The sequence below is a fragment of the Suricata suricatta genome, chromosome 3 (assembly GCF_006229205.1).
Source record: "Suricata suricatta isolate VVHF042 chromosome 3, meerkat_22Aug2017_6uvM2_HiC, whole genome shotgun sequence".
NCBI classification, from domain to species: domain Eukaryota; kingdom Metazoa; phylum Chordata; class Mammalia; order Carnivora; family Herpestidae; genus Suricata; species Suricata suricatta.
In genome coordinates this window covers 36,589,138-36,604,758 of record NC_043702.1, presented here as the reverse complement: position 1 = coordinate 36,604,758, position 15,621 = coordinate 36,589,138, and the positions used below count along the sequence as shown (strand labels likewise).

General features: G+C 40.9%; 1 protein-coding gene across 8 annotated transcripts in view; it reads right to left on the bottom strand.

The window, feature by feature from the left end:
- The window catches only part of ANKRD44 (ankyrin repeat domain 44), a 313,931-nt gene that overhangs the window by 198,925 nt on the left and 99,385 nt on the right, over nt 1-15,621 (bottom strand). For 7 of the 8 annotated variants that reach the window (XM_029934164.1, XM_029934167.1, XM_029934169.1 and 4 more), the window contains one exon: nt 2,589-2,672. In XM_029934164.1, coding sequence (XP_029790024.1) covers nt 2,589-2,624 — 36 coding nt within the window. In that variant the 5' untranslated portion in view covers nt 2,625-2,672. Of the gene's footprint in view, nt 1-2,588; nt 2,673-6,176; nt 6,232-15,621 lie in introns of those variants that run through there. The other variant, XM_029934165.1, reaches the window with a different exon arrangement.

Below are 15,621 nucleotides of genomic sequence, written 5' to 3'. Positions count from 1 at the left end.
ATCACTGGAAGGAGGTCAGGCATTCATTCATTTATTGGTCTTCCTCCCTCTATCTTACCCTTCCTTGATACAGTGCATCCAAAAGCCCACACATACAGCTTCCACAACACATCCTTTGGGTGTCAATTTGCACATCACTTCATCAGTCCCTCATGATTAACCTGGACCCCTAACAGTGTCCTGCATTTTCCCTTTCGAAATATGTATCAGTAAGATTCCACACTTGTTGGCTTCTCTGCCATGTCACAAGCTCATGAGGGAGTGATCTCACTGGTATATCCCTGGTACTCAGCACTGGGTCTGAACTCAGTCAATCACTGTTGAACGAATAAGACACTGCTAAGACAAGTAAGTGTTACCGCTTGAATTCCCTAAAATTATGTAGGGAAAAAAAAAAAACTGGTGTAGCAAGATCACTAACTATTCATGTTCTCTGACCTTTTGGAACACAGCTAGACTAATTTCCCACCCCCCCTTGTAGTTCTGTGTGGCATAAGACTGAGTTCTGGTCAATGGGGTGTGTGCTCAAGTGATTATGCCACTTCCAAGATCACCCATAAAAATCGTCCTGTGCTTTGCCTCCATGCTTTCCCTTCTGGCGGGCTGGACTGAAGATGAACCCCTTGGGTGACCTTGGAAGATACATGTTGATGTATCTGTGGACCCTCTGTGGAAAAAAGCCACCTTTCTGATCTGTTCACAAAAAAACTAAACTTCTCTCATATTTGAGCAATTATACACTTAGAAGTCTATGTGTTCCAGTGGTTAACCTATCTAATACAGTAACACAATTACGCTACAACTAAAGTTAAGCCTTCTTAACCTTTACCAGGCAGCAAGTGTTTGTCACCTTCTGTAGGGGAAATAAAGGCCATTCAGAGGACACTGCAATCTTTCTTGGTATGAACAGAAGCTCGGTTTGCTCACAATCATCAGGAAAAGATAGTAACTAACCTTGCCCTGGGCTTGCCTGGGCTTGGGCCACAGCCACAAAATAGGCGAGGCAAATTCCGGTGATGTCAGAACACTGGACAGTCAGCTTGCCTCTCAGAAGTATGGGTCACGCCCCGGAGGCCCTGGACAAATGCCTGACTACCTTCTCAAGTAGTTCGGCCCTGGCCTCATCAGTGCTTACCTTGCAAAAATGTCATGAAACATTGCCCTGTTGTTTTCAGTGCCAGCTGGAGAGAAGCTGCCAAAAACGTTTTCAGAAAGCCACACCAATCTGCACTGCCACAGAACACGGGTTGTACCAAATGATTCTCCCAAATAAAGCATTCAGCCAGCCGAACAGAGCTTTGACCTCAGACTTTACTCATTTCCCTGTGGCAAAGTTCTTCTTCAGCAGATATGTTTGATGCTTTCTGTTGTTTCGACCTCACACTAGAGACTTCAAAGAGAGCCCCTCTCCCTGATGCACTAGAGCACTGAGGTAATTGAATTACATTAAGAGAATGAGTGACATGTACTGCATATAATTATTTGTTCAACCTAGGTCTAGGAAACTATTAAAAGGGTAAATTATTGACTAACTCTTCACTTCTTCTTTGCAGTTTAAGAACTTCCAGATCCAGTAGTTTTGAATCTTCTGGGGGCCACAGACCCCCTTACAAATACTGTTAAATGCCTTTACTCTTTCACAGAAAAATACACGTCCACAAGCACACACATGTATTACATATGGTTTCAGGGTGCACACAAGATGTCTGGTTTGCCCACTGGTCCCAGGGTCACGGACACTCTAGCGCAGAGATCAGCAAAGTTCCCTGTGAAGGGCCAGACAGTAAACATCTTTGGCTTTCTGAGCCACATAAGGTCTGTCATTAATTACGACTCAACTCTGCTGCTACAGTGAGAAAGCAGCCATGGCCGTGCCCCAAAGGAACTTTATAGACACCGAAATCCGAATGTCATATAATCTTCGTGCGTCACAAAATAATTGTTATTCTTTTCATTTTTCCCCCCAGCCATTTAAAAAGTGAAAACCATTCTTAGCTGGTAGCCTGTATAAAAATGGGTGATGGAACCATAGTTTGTGAATCACTGTGGCAGGGCACGGGTTCTGGGTGTAAAAATATTATGTCTTTATTTTTACTAGCTTCCAATGGAAATTTCACATTTCCTTCCATTGTGAATGTAGGAAGGACTTCTCAGTGTGTCACCACTGACTGTGACTTGGTCACCAGCAGAAACCACAGGTGTGTTCATACCACATTAGAGTGGTAACAGACAACACAAAATATTGTTGATGGGGTTCCATCACCCATTTTTACACAGGCTACCAGCTGAGAATATCATGCTCATCACTATTCTTCAGTTATGCTCATTATTAGATCTTCTGTTGTCTCTTGCTATTTAAATGTATTGACAGAGAAGCACGTATATTATTGTATCACAGATTTGATATTTAATATTTTGATAACTGTATTTGCATATGATTGATTTCCATTCTAACCATATATATTTTATTTTGTGGATTTAAAAAGAGAATTCTGAGAAGCAGCCCAGAGCTTTTAGCGGATACCAAAGAAGCCCATGGTACAGAAAGGCTAAGGCGGCTGAGCAGGCATAAGCACAGCATCTCCTACCAGAGCATTCACATCTTCCGTTTTGTGGATGAGCATCCGTATCTCCTCCGGATCACCGCTGAAGATTGCTTGGACCAGGGGTGGCTGTAAACACAGGAGAATTTGGGTCAGAGCTATAAGCAAACACATTTAATTGCATTCAGATCCAGATGGCAATCAAAGTTTACTTAACAATAACCAATTGGTAGGCAAAGATGAATATGGCTCAGACTCACCCACATTAGAAATCTGGTGGGGGAAATATCTGCATAGAGAAATAACTGTAACACAGTTTGAAAGCCAAAGCAGATAGTCACATGTCACCTGGGATTGTATGACATGAAAATCACCCATAATTGAAGATGTCCTTGAAATGCGCAAGTTACCAAATCTGCAGTTTTGACCTTTCGTTCCTGACCTCTCATTAGACGATATACCCCAGTTACCCTCAGACAATTCCATTTCTAGAGGATGTTAATGGCCATGTTTCTGGCTTCCTGAAGACTTCAAGGGTTGGAGAAAGCCTTTTTTTTTTCTTTTACCTTTTTTAATGTTTTTTATTTATTTTTGAGAGACAGAGACAGCGTGAGCAGGGGAGGGTCAGAGAGGGAGGGAGACACAGAGTCTGAAGCAGGTTCCAGGCTCTGAGCCAGCTGTCAGCACAGAGCCCGATATGGGGCTCGAACCCACGAACCGTGAGATCATGACCTGAGCCGAAGCCGGTCAGTTAACCAACTGAGCCACCCAGGCGCCCCGGAAAGCCTTTGAAATCATTCTCAAATGCTTCCCATAGCTTAGGCAACACTAAAGGCACTGAGTGTTTCAGATGTGATTATATCCCTACTACTTATTCAAAGTAAGCAGTATAATGGTTGGGTGGGGATCATGAAGGGGGATATTAGTGAGCACTTATTATTGAACTCACCCACATCAAACAAGACCCAACACAGAGAAAAGGAATTTATGAAGTGTGATGAAAACAGAGCTGAAAGAGAAACTTGCTCTGCTTGGAGGGCAGGTAGAGTGAAAAGAGTATATCTAGACAAGCTTCATGGAAGAAACTTTAACAAATGAGTATGAGTTTGCAAATAGGAAAGGAAAGACATTATAGGCACAGGGATCAGGATGTGCAAAGCTATGGACATGAAAAGAACCTAATATCTTAGAAATGCTGCCGTCAACCTGGGGACCAGAGAGTGGTGTAAAAGAAGAAAAGTGGTGGGCTCTGGGGTTGATGTTGAGCTTGCCCCACGTGAAGAAGAATCCTGCTCAAAGCCAGCTCCACCACTTGCCAGCTATGTGCTGGGCCCACTTTCCATGTGTAACCTGGGGGTGAGCATGATCTTTGGTGTCCAAGCCCTCATAAGATTGCTATTAGGAACAAATGATATTATACCTGGAAAACCCGTCTGTAACCACACAACCTACATGACTAACAAGATGTTTTTATTAAGAAATGCTTGGGGTGCCTGGGTGGCTCAGTCGGTTAAGTGTCTGGCTCAGGTCATGATCTCACGGTTTGTGGGTTCAAGCCCCACATCGGGCTCTGTGCTGACAGCTAGCTCAGAGCCTGTTGCCTGTTTCAGATTCTGTGTCTCCTTCTCTTTCTGACCCTCCCCTGCTCACCCTGTCTCTCAAAAATAAATAAAAAACATAAAAAATTTTAAAAAAACAAAAAGGAAAGAAAGAAATGCTTGGGGCACCCGAGTGATTCAGTCCACCCAGGAGCCCCTGGACCATTTTTTTAACTTTAAAAAGTTTGGTGATTACACACACACACACACACACACACACACACTTTCACATTCATACCTTTTGAAAACACTTTACAGTAGTTCATGTCAGCAATTAGATGACAGCAGTTCCCCAGATGTGTCTGGCTGTAAGAATTACCTGAGATGCTTGTTAAAACAATATTCCAAGATCTCTTCCCTAGAGATTCTGATTTAGTCTATCCGGGGTGGGAACTCGTGAATCTATTTTTAATAAATGCTCACTTAACTCTTGGAACACTGGCCTAGGTAAAATCATCAGTATCATCTGCCTCGACATCTCTCTGTGCCACCTACATGAGAATCCCAGTCCTCAACATCCCTATAAATTTTCTTTTCTCTTTTTTTTTTTTTTACCGTCCTGTTGCCTTTCTAAGAGGTTCTCATGGTGTTTTGTGTTATTTGGTGGGGGGGGGGGGCAATGATATAAGTATTATCAATAGAATATAGTAAGACTTTCAGGAAACACTATATGTAAAAATTTTTTAATGTTTATTTTTTGAGAGAGAGAAAAAGACAGAGTATGAGCAGGGAAGGGGCAGGCAGAGAGGGAAACACAGAATCCGAAGCAGGCTCTAGGCTCTGAGTGATCAGCAAAGAACCCAATGAGGGACTTGAACTCACTCACAAACTGCGAGATCATGACCTGAGCCTAAGTCTGCCGCTTAACTGACTGAGCCCGCAGGCGCCCCAGAGGAAACACTATATTTAAAATGTCAAGTTGCAGATAAATATTTTAATATGCCAGGAATTTTTCCACAGCTTTTTCCCTGCCATAAAAGTTTCCAGCAAGTGGACAGATAGATGTATCTTTCTTTTGCCCCAAATACCCTCAATTCTACGGTCTTGCTAAGCTGTATAATTCAAAGATAGTTCCTTAAATTGCCGACAATTAAGTAACTGGAAAGAAGTCTTGAAAAGAAAGCAAGTTTTCTACTAGTTTGGCGTTAGCTGGTTGATTTGCCCAAAGATGAGGAGATCCTTCCACAGGCTTGCTGACTATGTGCTAACTAAGTCTCCGGATCATCTGCCCCATGGCAAGGACCCTATTTCATTTGAAACAGAATCAGACACAAACTTGGGATTTCAACAACAATGCTAAATCTTGTTTATCTGTTCTGTACTTCTCTGTCTGCTGTGCTTATGGCCAAATGCTTGTGCGCACTTTTCTGCCTTTTTGAACCTGAAGAGAAAACAAATAAACCCAACAGCCATATGACTTAGATGACAAGCAGGAACAGGGTCTGACAAGACTTTAGTGTTAAACCAACAGGGATCAATTAACAGATGAGAGCAAACCCACCCCCTCAAACTATCTGCCACTAGTCACTTCAAGGAACAGCTAGTTAAGCAAAGCTTCAGGTCACTCATGAGGGTCAGGAATGTACACAGGTTTTGTGCTGTTTCAGTGCTCACGCTTCCCAAGAGAGACAAGAGTTCCAAGTTATGGATGGAATGTTCCCAAGAAGAGCCACCCTGACAAAGCTGCCAGACAAGGATGCCAACACAGGCCCTCAGCAGGGAGCTCAGCAGCCACCTCCGGGACCAGTCACTGAGGCTGTTTGGAAGGACGTCATTAATGCACAGAATTCCCAGCGGAGAATGGTGTGCACACCTGCCCAACACCTCTGGGCCCAGCTCTGCTAAAAGCTACCTTACAGAGTATTGTCAATGCGCAGAATTTCTAGCACCCGTCGGAAAGAAGCAACTCTTCCAGTGCTGCAGTCCCATGTAGACATACAGATACACACATGTCCATGATACCTTCACACATACGCACACATAATGTATCTACACCCATGTGTGTATACACAGAGATACGTGCTGATTCACATACAAATTCCTCACACTCCCTGTGGAAGGGAAAAGTTCCTGTTCCCCAAAGCCCGGAGTCTTGCTGGATGGACATCTTTAGCCCCCGCGGGGCCATATCCACTGTGACATCACAATCTTCACAACTGGGATTCCGAGCGTCATAAGATTCCAAATCAGAACTTCGTAGGTACATGCTGTGCTAGACAGAAGCTGTGTGTTTGCTTAGATGTAATGCTTGAACTAACTTACTGATCAAGCAGCATTAAACAAAAACAGACACATTATGAGCATGTTTTTTGGGGGGGTTTTTTTCCTCCAGCCTCTCAAACAAAACATGCCTGGAGAATACTCTGGCATTCCTTTTTGTTGGGATTTTTAATCTGATCCTGCTGTTTTATTTTTCCCTAGGTAAACACTTGCCCTGAGAATAAATATTTGGGAAAAATATATATCTCAATACTGTCTCCATTACATGATCTTAAGAAAGGGGGAATATCCTAAATATTTTAGCTCATAAGTATCAGGTGTTTATACTCGACTGACCAGTAATTCGGCAACCACTATAGCTATTGTAGTGCTGGCCTTGACCTGGATAAGACTTAAGCAAAGTCTCACCTGCAAAAGAACAGAGTCCTAACCTTTGTTTTATATTAGTATTTCTGACATTTTATACACATCAACACTAGCATATACAAAATATTAGTGCTCTGTGTGCATTAGGGTACAAAGTAACTCACAGCAAGGGTCAAAGTTGGGAAAAACAAATAGTGGCAGGGAAAAAAAGGATTCTGATACGATGAACCATTAGCTATTATAACATTAAAAAACTGAAATTCTTTTATTAAAATATTTATTTATTTGTTTTGAAAGAGAAAGCATGAGCAGGGGAGGGGCAGAGAGAGAAGGGGAGACAGAGAATCCCAAGCAGGCTCCGTGCTATCAGCACAGAGCCCAACACTGGGCTTGATCCTATGACCCATGAGATCATGACCTGAGCCGAAATCAAGAGTTGGACACTTGGGGTGCTTGTGGTTTTTATCCTTTCTTTTGTTAATGTGATGTATCACATTGATGGATTTGCGGATATTGAACCAGCCCTGTAACCCAGGAATGAATCCCACTTGATCATGATGGATAATGGATCAAGAAGATGTGGTATATATATATACACAATGGAGTACTACATGGCAATGAGAAAGAATGAAATCTGGCCATTTGTAGCAAAGTGGATGGACCTTGAGGGTGTCATGCTAAGGGAAATAAGTCAGGCAGAGAAGGACAGAAACCATATGTTTGCACTCATAGGTCTAACAGGAAAACAGGAGAAACCTAATGGAGGACCAGGGGGAGGGGAGGAGGGAGAGAGAGTTGGGGAGAGAGAGGGATGCAAAACTTGAGAGACTATTGAATGCTGAAAATAAACTGAGAGTTGAAGGGGGAGGGGGGAAAAGAGGTGGTGGTGATGGAGAAGGGCACTTGTGGGGAAGAGCACTGGGTGTTGTATGGAAACCAATTTGACAATAAAATATTTTAAAAAAATGAGGTTGGCACGAAAGAAAAAAATAAAATAAAATAAAATTATACAGCCAACCTTGCCAACACTAGGACCTGAAAATTCATCATAGAAAGCCACTTTCTCTACTCACATCCCCTATAAGCCCATCCAATGCAATATTTATTTATTTTATTGCCAGTCTTCAAAAAATAAATTGGAAAAATATTTGACTTCCAAAAATAAGGCACTAAATCAAAAGTGTATTGATACAGCATTCCCAAACTTTGAAGTAGAGTTACAATTCCACTAGGGGGAGCAAGATGGTAATTTGTTACCTGAGAGATAAGAGTAACTGCACAGGTTGTGTGACGAAGAAAAGGTAGCTGGAAGATTCACTTTATCAAGACCTAAAAGAACTCAAGCTTCCAAGAGAGTGCTTAGTAAAGAGTAAACACACAGGCTATGCACATACCAAAACATAAAACAAAAAAGCTTCCCTATTGATCCATGAGCGTCCAGGTTTAGGAAGTAAGAATAATGCAATCTAAAACTCAGGTGTTAAAGTATCATTTTCATCACTTAAAAACTCAAATAAACTATTCTCCAGTTCCACTTTTAAAAAGTACTACTAGTGGCATCAGACAAGCAATTAGTTTAAGACCAAAGCCCATCGTAGGTTTCATTGAAAGAGTGTAGCTGCTCTGTCTCGTCACAAGGTTGTAGGCCCCCTTCCAAAATCCCTAGTGAAACCACCAACCGGATTTTTGCTAAAACCATGTGGAGTGTACTTTGCATTCCCTTTGTTGGAGCCGCATGTTCTTTACTAGTGAATTGCCTTGGAAGATAGGCAGGGTGACAGAAGCTGTCACGTATCTGTGGAACTAGCGTCAAGGGTAAGGAGTCTAAGAAGATGCTCCAGCATTTTGATACAAATTCCTGGCATACTGCTTATCTTGTTTGGGTTAGATGGAGTAATTAAAGACTCCACATCTGAAAGAAAACATCTTGCATTCTAATCAGGAATGGGTGTGGGGAATTAATCAATAGCCAAGAAGAAAAAATGATATTCTTAAGCATCTGTCCATACTTGAGTATTCTGAGTACAGTATGTCATTAAAGCAAGATGGGAGCATCTTATTAGTGGCTATTAGCTGATGCAGCGATAATCTAGCCATATGAAACCATCAACTTATATGAACATGCTGAAACACTTCATTAGGTAACAACTGGTTTTTCTATGAGGCAGTGCTTGCGTTCTTACAAAAGGATAATAAAAATTTGTTCGAGTCACTAGATTTAATGGACAAAACTTGTTAGCTCTATTCATGTGGGCCCTGCTGTGTGATCTGCTGAAGGGAGGCCATTAAGTGCTTCCTGAATATAGATCACTCTTTATTTGGGAAGAAGTTCATTCTATCACAGGAAGATAATGATGATCATAAAGTCAAAATCTGTTTCCCTTGAGAACTGTACAAAATACACCGAGTCCCCATAAACATTTCTCTTAAAATCAGGACTTCATATCTGAAAATGTCTCCTACAGGCTATGCTACAGAATAAATGTCTTAACATTTCCAATTACTTACAATTATTATTAAAAACAAAAGCACAAAATTCCAAGTATCAGTAATACCCTCGATGTACCTCTTTATTAACTCTACACTTATACTCTATACTTACAAAAGAAGAACAATTACATTTAGCCAGAAAATGAAGAAATTATCTAATCTCTTCCAAAGTGAAAACAGTAATAGGTATGGAATATAGGGTAGCTATTCAAGGAGTTAATACTGCTCATTAGCACCTTCACCAGAAGATAGTTCACCCAAGGGAAAAAGAAACCCAGGCAAGTCAACCTTACTACTAGTTGGTCGCAAACGATTAAGTAAGAGGAAGTGATGAAACAATGTACCGGTTAAATTGAAATCTGGAGGCGATGTTGATTCTGCAGACCTGAGATCTCACTCTCTTGTTCTTCCACAGTAGGGAGCTAACATATGATATCATACTGACCTGGAATTGAATCCTAGCCATGGTTTCTTCATTTATAAAATGGGGATACCATAGCCATTTCACAAGATGTGTTTGAGAAATGTCCCTCATATATGCAGACATCTAATATGCAGTCAATAAAAATAAAGATTAGTGTTGGCATTGAATTGACAAGCTCAAAAACATTCATAGACAAGTATATTTATGTTCATCCTACAAAAGGAAAAATAAATGATCTAAAGAGATCTTCCAAAACTACAGAGCAAGTAAATCAAGTTAGGATCATAAGCCATTCATACTACCTCTAGAGCAGAGAGGCACATCATACTGGGAGAGAAGCTTTAACAAGCAAGTGAGCAAAAATCAAGCTGAGACTGACTTGGTCTTCATTACACTGGGCAACCTCAAAAATGTTATACAACCGCTCCGTACTTGAGGTCTAATCTATTGTACCAAAATAATAGTGACTCACCTGAAAAATATATCATCCCTGTTTGACTAATCAAAGGGTGCCACATATTCATACCCATTGGATGGGACATGAAATCTAACTTCACTATTTAAGGTTACCATTAATGTGTACAGTGATACTTTTCCTTTATGATCTCCTGATGGTCATAAAGAGACTGATCCCCTGGTTGAAGCTCTCAGGGGGTGGGGGCAGAATGATTTACCTGTGAGTAGCAAAATTGAGACTAGAATTTAGTTTTCCTGATTCTCCAGGATCATTACTATCTCTCTTAGTATAATACAATAGGATACAATACATGTCATCTTAATATAATACAATAAGATACAATATAGTATAACAGAATGAATATACAATAAATATATGTAATTCTGGATTAGAAATTCAGCCTTAGTTTTAGGGTATTTCCCATGGAGAAATATTGTTTACTTTATGGCTCACTAATAAAGGATGTCACCCATATATGTGTGAGCGTATGTATAGTTTCTATATATGTGTGTATATTTATACTCTATATGCATGTACATTGTGACTATATATGTGTATATAGCTACTCTCAACAAAGTGACTAACAATAAAAGCATCTTGCCAAAAGACACAAAACAAAAGAAGTACAAAACATTTTAAAGCAGGGGCTCAGTGCCAGTTTGAGTTAGAAACACAGAAAAGGTAGATGTTAACCTAGATTTTGAAGAATAACACAGGAGTAATCCTTCTTCATGTTGGGGAATAGCTAATGCTAATGAAGATGTTAGAAAAGTAAATAAGTGCGGTGGGTAGGAGTGTCATGCCAGCAGGAGTTTTAACCCAATCTTGTGGGCAAACAGGAACTAGGGTCTTGAGCAAGAGAACAGCACAGAGCTTTTGCAAACATTTAATTCGTCCATGACATGCACCAGGCATGGGAGCAAAGAAGGGAGCCAGAAAACCCGGTTAGAAGACTACTGCCACAATCTAAGGCTTCAAAGGAAAGAACTTTCTTTCTTCCTCTATTTCCCTCTCTGCTACTTACAGGGCCAGAGTGGAAACAACAGATACTGTTGTCAGTTCTTTGATGCCGCTCTATTCCTGGATGCACGTTTGGCTCAGCATCTTGGCCACTTTCCTTCACTCTTTATATATAGCCCGAATCTGCTGCCCCCGAGACACTAATGTTTCCAGGTGAAACTGAGGTTACTTCCTTCAGTTCCTGGAACACTTCCATTTTTCCCCAGAGAACCTCTGCTGAAGTCAGTCCTGTTTTGTCAGACTTGTCACTTGATCCCTGAATTTAAATCATAGCATTTCAAAAATAGGCCACTTCCATAAAGAGAAAAGCAAAACAAAACAAGGCAGGCATACTCTGCCAAATGCCGTATTTTTGTTGGGATCCGCTGCCAACCACCCACATCTTTTTTCACTCTAAGTTTCAGATGACTTGAGATCAAATCGAAACTTCAGCTAAGTTAATTAGTATTCGGGAGTTAACTTTTACAGAAAGTTATTTTAAACAAGAGCACAATGGATCTAAGAGGTTAGTTAATAGAGACTACTTAAATCCGTCTAACTTGAGTAAAATAAAAAGAACAACAATATCTTTCCACAACAGTTTCCTGTTTTGAAAAATTGTTACAGAGGTTTTATTTCCTATCTTAGTTTTGGTTACATTCTTTGTATAACTCTATCTTCTAGCATATTGAATTCATGTAGTTTCAAAGTGAAGGGTGATTTGATAATGTTAATCAGTATAAGCTGTTTTAGTAATCTCTGGAAAAAAATTATACAGCCAGATGATTTTTCCGGGTAATAAGTGTATTAAGTGTAACTTCTTTGTTCAGATACAGAAAGTGGTTCTCTGTTTAGGATGAATCATACGACACGACTTTTTATTAACATCTGGTATATATATCCCTTTTCATAAAAAGGGCAATGATAAACTGGTATTCCTAAAATATATGATAGAAGATGATTTATAACTACAGTAATATTTTCTTATTATCTAGAGTGATAACAATTTTTGAGGAGTATTAGAAATTGGAAGCTAAGCAAAGCAACTAAAAATAACAGCAAGGGGCACCTGAGTGGCTCCTCTGGTTAGGTGTCCACCTCTTGATATCCACTCAGGTTGTGATCTCATAGTTTGTGAGGTCAAGCCCTGAGTCGGACTCTGCATTGAGTGTGGAGTCTGCTTGGGATTCTCTCTCTCTACCCCTTTCCCTGCTCATGCGCTCTCTCAAAATAAATAAATAAAAACTTTAAAAAAATAACAACAGCAAAATCAATGCATAGAAATAAAAGGCACTCACCAGAAGGGTGGCAATTTCTTGCTATATTTGAAAGGGATAGATTTTCCATATATGAGATATATAGATTGATTCAATCATATGAAATCATTCATGATATAGGCAAACTCCAAATTAGGTTTGTCTGAAATTTGTTAGAACCTGGATTCTTTCAAAAGCTACTTTTTACCCAGTCAAGTCATTCTAAAGCTCTGGAGAATTTCTCCTTCCTCTCCTTAGTTCTTGTCTTTGAATGCCACATGCATTCCTTGGAAAGGGAGAAAGCTGTCACACTCCACCCTCTCTATGCAGGGAGCCGGGTGAGAAATTAGGAAAATGTGTGAAACTGAGTCACCTTCCAGGCCCTGCCTATTTAAAACACTCTCAAATCTAAGGCAGGGTGTTGACCAGGACCTCAATTAGTCTCTGGCTGAGATGACAGGAGGGTTCCCTTCTGCCCATAAGAGCAGGAAAGTCAAAAGGAATGCAAATCTATTAGGGATTCTGTCCATTTCCCGATCCAATGTCCTGGCAAGGGCAGGGCGTGCAGTAACAGATATCAAAGGGAAATGATAAGGCAGCAGGAAGAGAGGAGTCCAAAAGACTGAAAAACATTAGATAATATAAAAATGGAAAATTTTGTAAAAAATAAATAAATAAATAAATAAATAAAAAGGACGGTCACATTACACTTCCTTACAAAAACACCAACCCAGTTCATTTCCTCTTTCTTTCTCTACACCATCTTGCCACCAAGACATAAAAGTTACGTTTTCAAAAATTAATCAGGTGTATTTCAGGCAACAACCATATTCAACTCAATCCAATAAAGATTGATTAAACCTGTGGTCTGAGTGGCTCAGTCGGTTAAGTGTCTGACTCTTGATTTTGGCTCAGGTCAGGATCTCATGATTTGTGGGATCAAGCCCCTCATTAGGCTCTGCACTGACAGTGTGGAGCCGGCTTGGGATTCCCTCTCTCCTCTGTCCCCCCACCCCTACCCGTGCTGTCTCTGTCTCTCTCAAAATAAATAGATTTTGTAAAAAAGATTGATTAAACCTAAGAAATCTACTAAGCTTAAATTCAGACACTGAGATGTTGTAGTCAGTCTCTCCCTTGAAAGAGTTACCAAGGTGTAGAATGAAAATATGAGTATACCACCTGGATGTAAGGGAAATAGCATACAAGTACATGAAGAAGGGAGAGTGATCACATCTGATGTCCTAGAAGATGCAGCCTTTGAAATGAATATTGAACATTATAGAGGATTTAAATAGGAAGAGATAGAATGGGAAGTGCTCCTACCTCAGAAGAACGTGAGGAAATGCCGTAAGACTGGACATGCACAGGGCTGGTTTCATTTGGCTATAGCCTGAGAGAAGCGAGGGAAGCTGAGCAGTAGACATGGATCATATTACAGAAGGCGTTGAATGCCCGGCTAAGAAATTGGGACTCTCTTCTCTAGCACTGGGGAGCCATGCATAGTTTTTGAGCAGGAGAGTGACCTAAGTAGTGTGCTTTAGAACAATCTCTGGAAATAATGGCCTGCATGATGAACTGGAATTAAAAACTAGAGTGATACGATAAGTTGGGTGACTTCAACAACAGCCTAGATGGGAGGTCCTGGGCATGGAGTGCCCCTCCGTTGTGAGAGAAGCATTCTGCTGGTGTTCAAGACGCGAATCCAGAAGGGCAGTGAATTACCCCCACCCTGAAGGGAGCAAGAGCTAGCCCACTCAGGCGGAGCTGTCTACATTCACAGAGACGCTCACCAGCTTCTGCTGCAGGAGGCGGGGCTCTGCGGACAGAGCCGCCCCCACGTCAGCCCAGGAGCACAGGAAGTTCTGCAGCGCCTGCTTTTTTTCACTTTTCCACTTGTGCAAGCCCTTCCAGTTGCTTGCTCGGTTCAGTTCTGCCCCGGGACAGGAAGCTCTCAGGGCCCAGACGTCAGTTAGCATCCTGCATCTGAACAACCTGCTACTCCTCTCCCCACCTCACCCCAGAAACCACAACATCAGGGCTTTCGGTTTGGGTGCTACCTTCACAGTCTAGGTTTTGGCAAAAAGAAAACTCATCTTCATGTGATGAGCTGAAAACAAACAAAAATCAATCCAAGTTATTATTTCTCAATTCGAAAATTTAGTCAAAAGATAAATCCCCCCCTTTTTTTTTTTCTAATCATACAACATTTGAAAAACAGAAAGCATTAGGGAAAGGGACTCTCTAATGCACGAAAACCTCTACCCATTTTCACTTTCTCTTATATTTGCTGGGTCTTTTAATCATAGTAGTTGTCCCATTAGAACAATACAAAGACAAGGTAAAGAAAAAACTTAATAACCTTGCCTATACCACCAATGTTAATATAGGAAATAAATAACACCAATGTTAACAGCCTACTATGTATCCTGCCACATATTTCCCCATGTTCCTGCTGATTTATAAAAATATAGATATAGATGTAGGAGGTTACAATGTTATCACAAAAGTGGGATTTACTCTTTCCCTTTCTTGCTATTTATAAAAACAACAATACATCGAGGCCATCTTCCAGGGCAGTAGTTACAGGACTAACACATTTCTTCTAATAGCTATGTACTACTCCAGAACTCGGATATATCACAATGTATTTTGCTATCACCTTTGGCTGAACATTCAGATTGTTTCTAGTTTATGCTGCAACAAACCAGTTTCTGTCAGTATCTGTTCTGGCCAGTGCATTTCACAGAAAAGTGCTACCAGAGCTGAAGGCGTTTTCTGAATACCTACTACATGCTGTTTTTATAAAATATACAATAGAAATGTGTGACAGAGTCCCTTCCTCAGAGACTGCCAAATACAGCTGGGGGAATAAGCCTAACTCACACAGAACAATTAAACTGTGTAAGACAGGACTGAACTGTGTTCCATACACTTCATGCAAATGGACGCCAAGTTTTCCTTCGGCACGGGGACAGACTGCAGCGAGCGCCTTAACGTTCTAGGGGCTGTCTCAGATTCAGGAAAGGGGGAAATGAGAAGAGCTAAGAAGTCAGAGAGGTGTGTGTGTGTGTGTGTGTGTGTGTGTGTTCAAGTCTGGCAGGCCTTGAACAAAGCCAAAGAATAGTTTAGATCAATGGAGAAAAAAATTGTATTTTGGAGTGACAAATGAGCCACATAAATGACTTTAGACACATATATGCTAGGAGAATGACAATAGGCAGGTTCCTTCTCCAAGTCACTGCATTTCCAAACAGCCTCTCTCATGTTC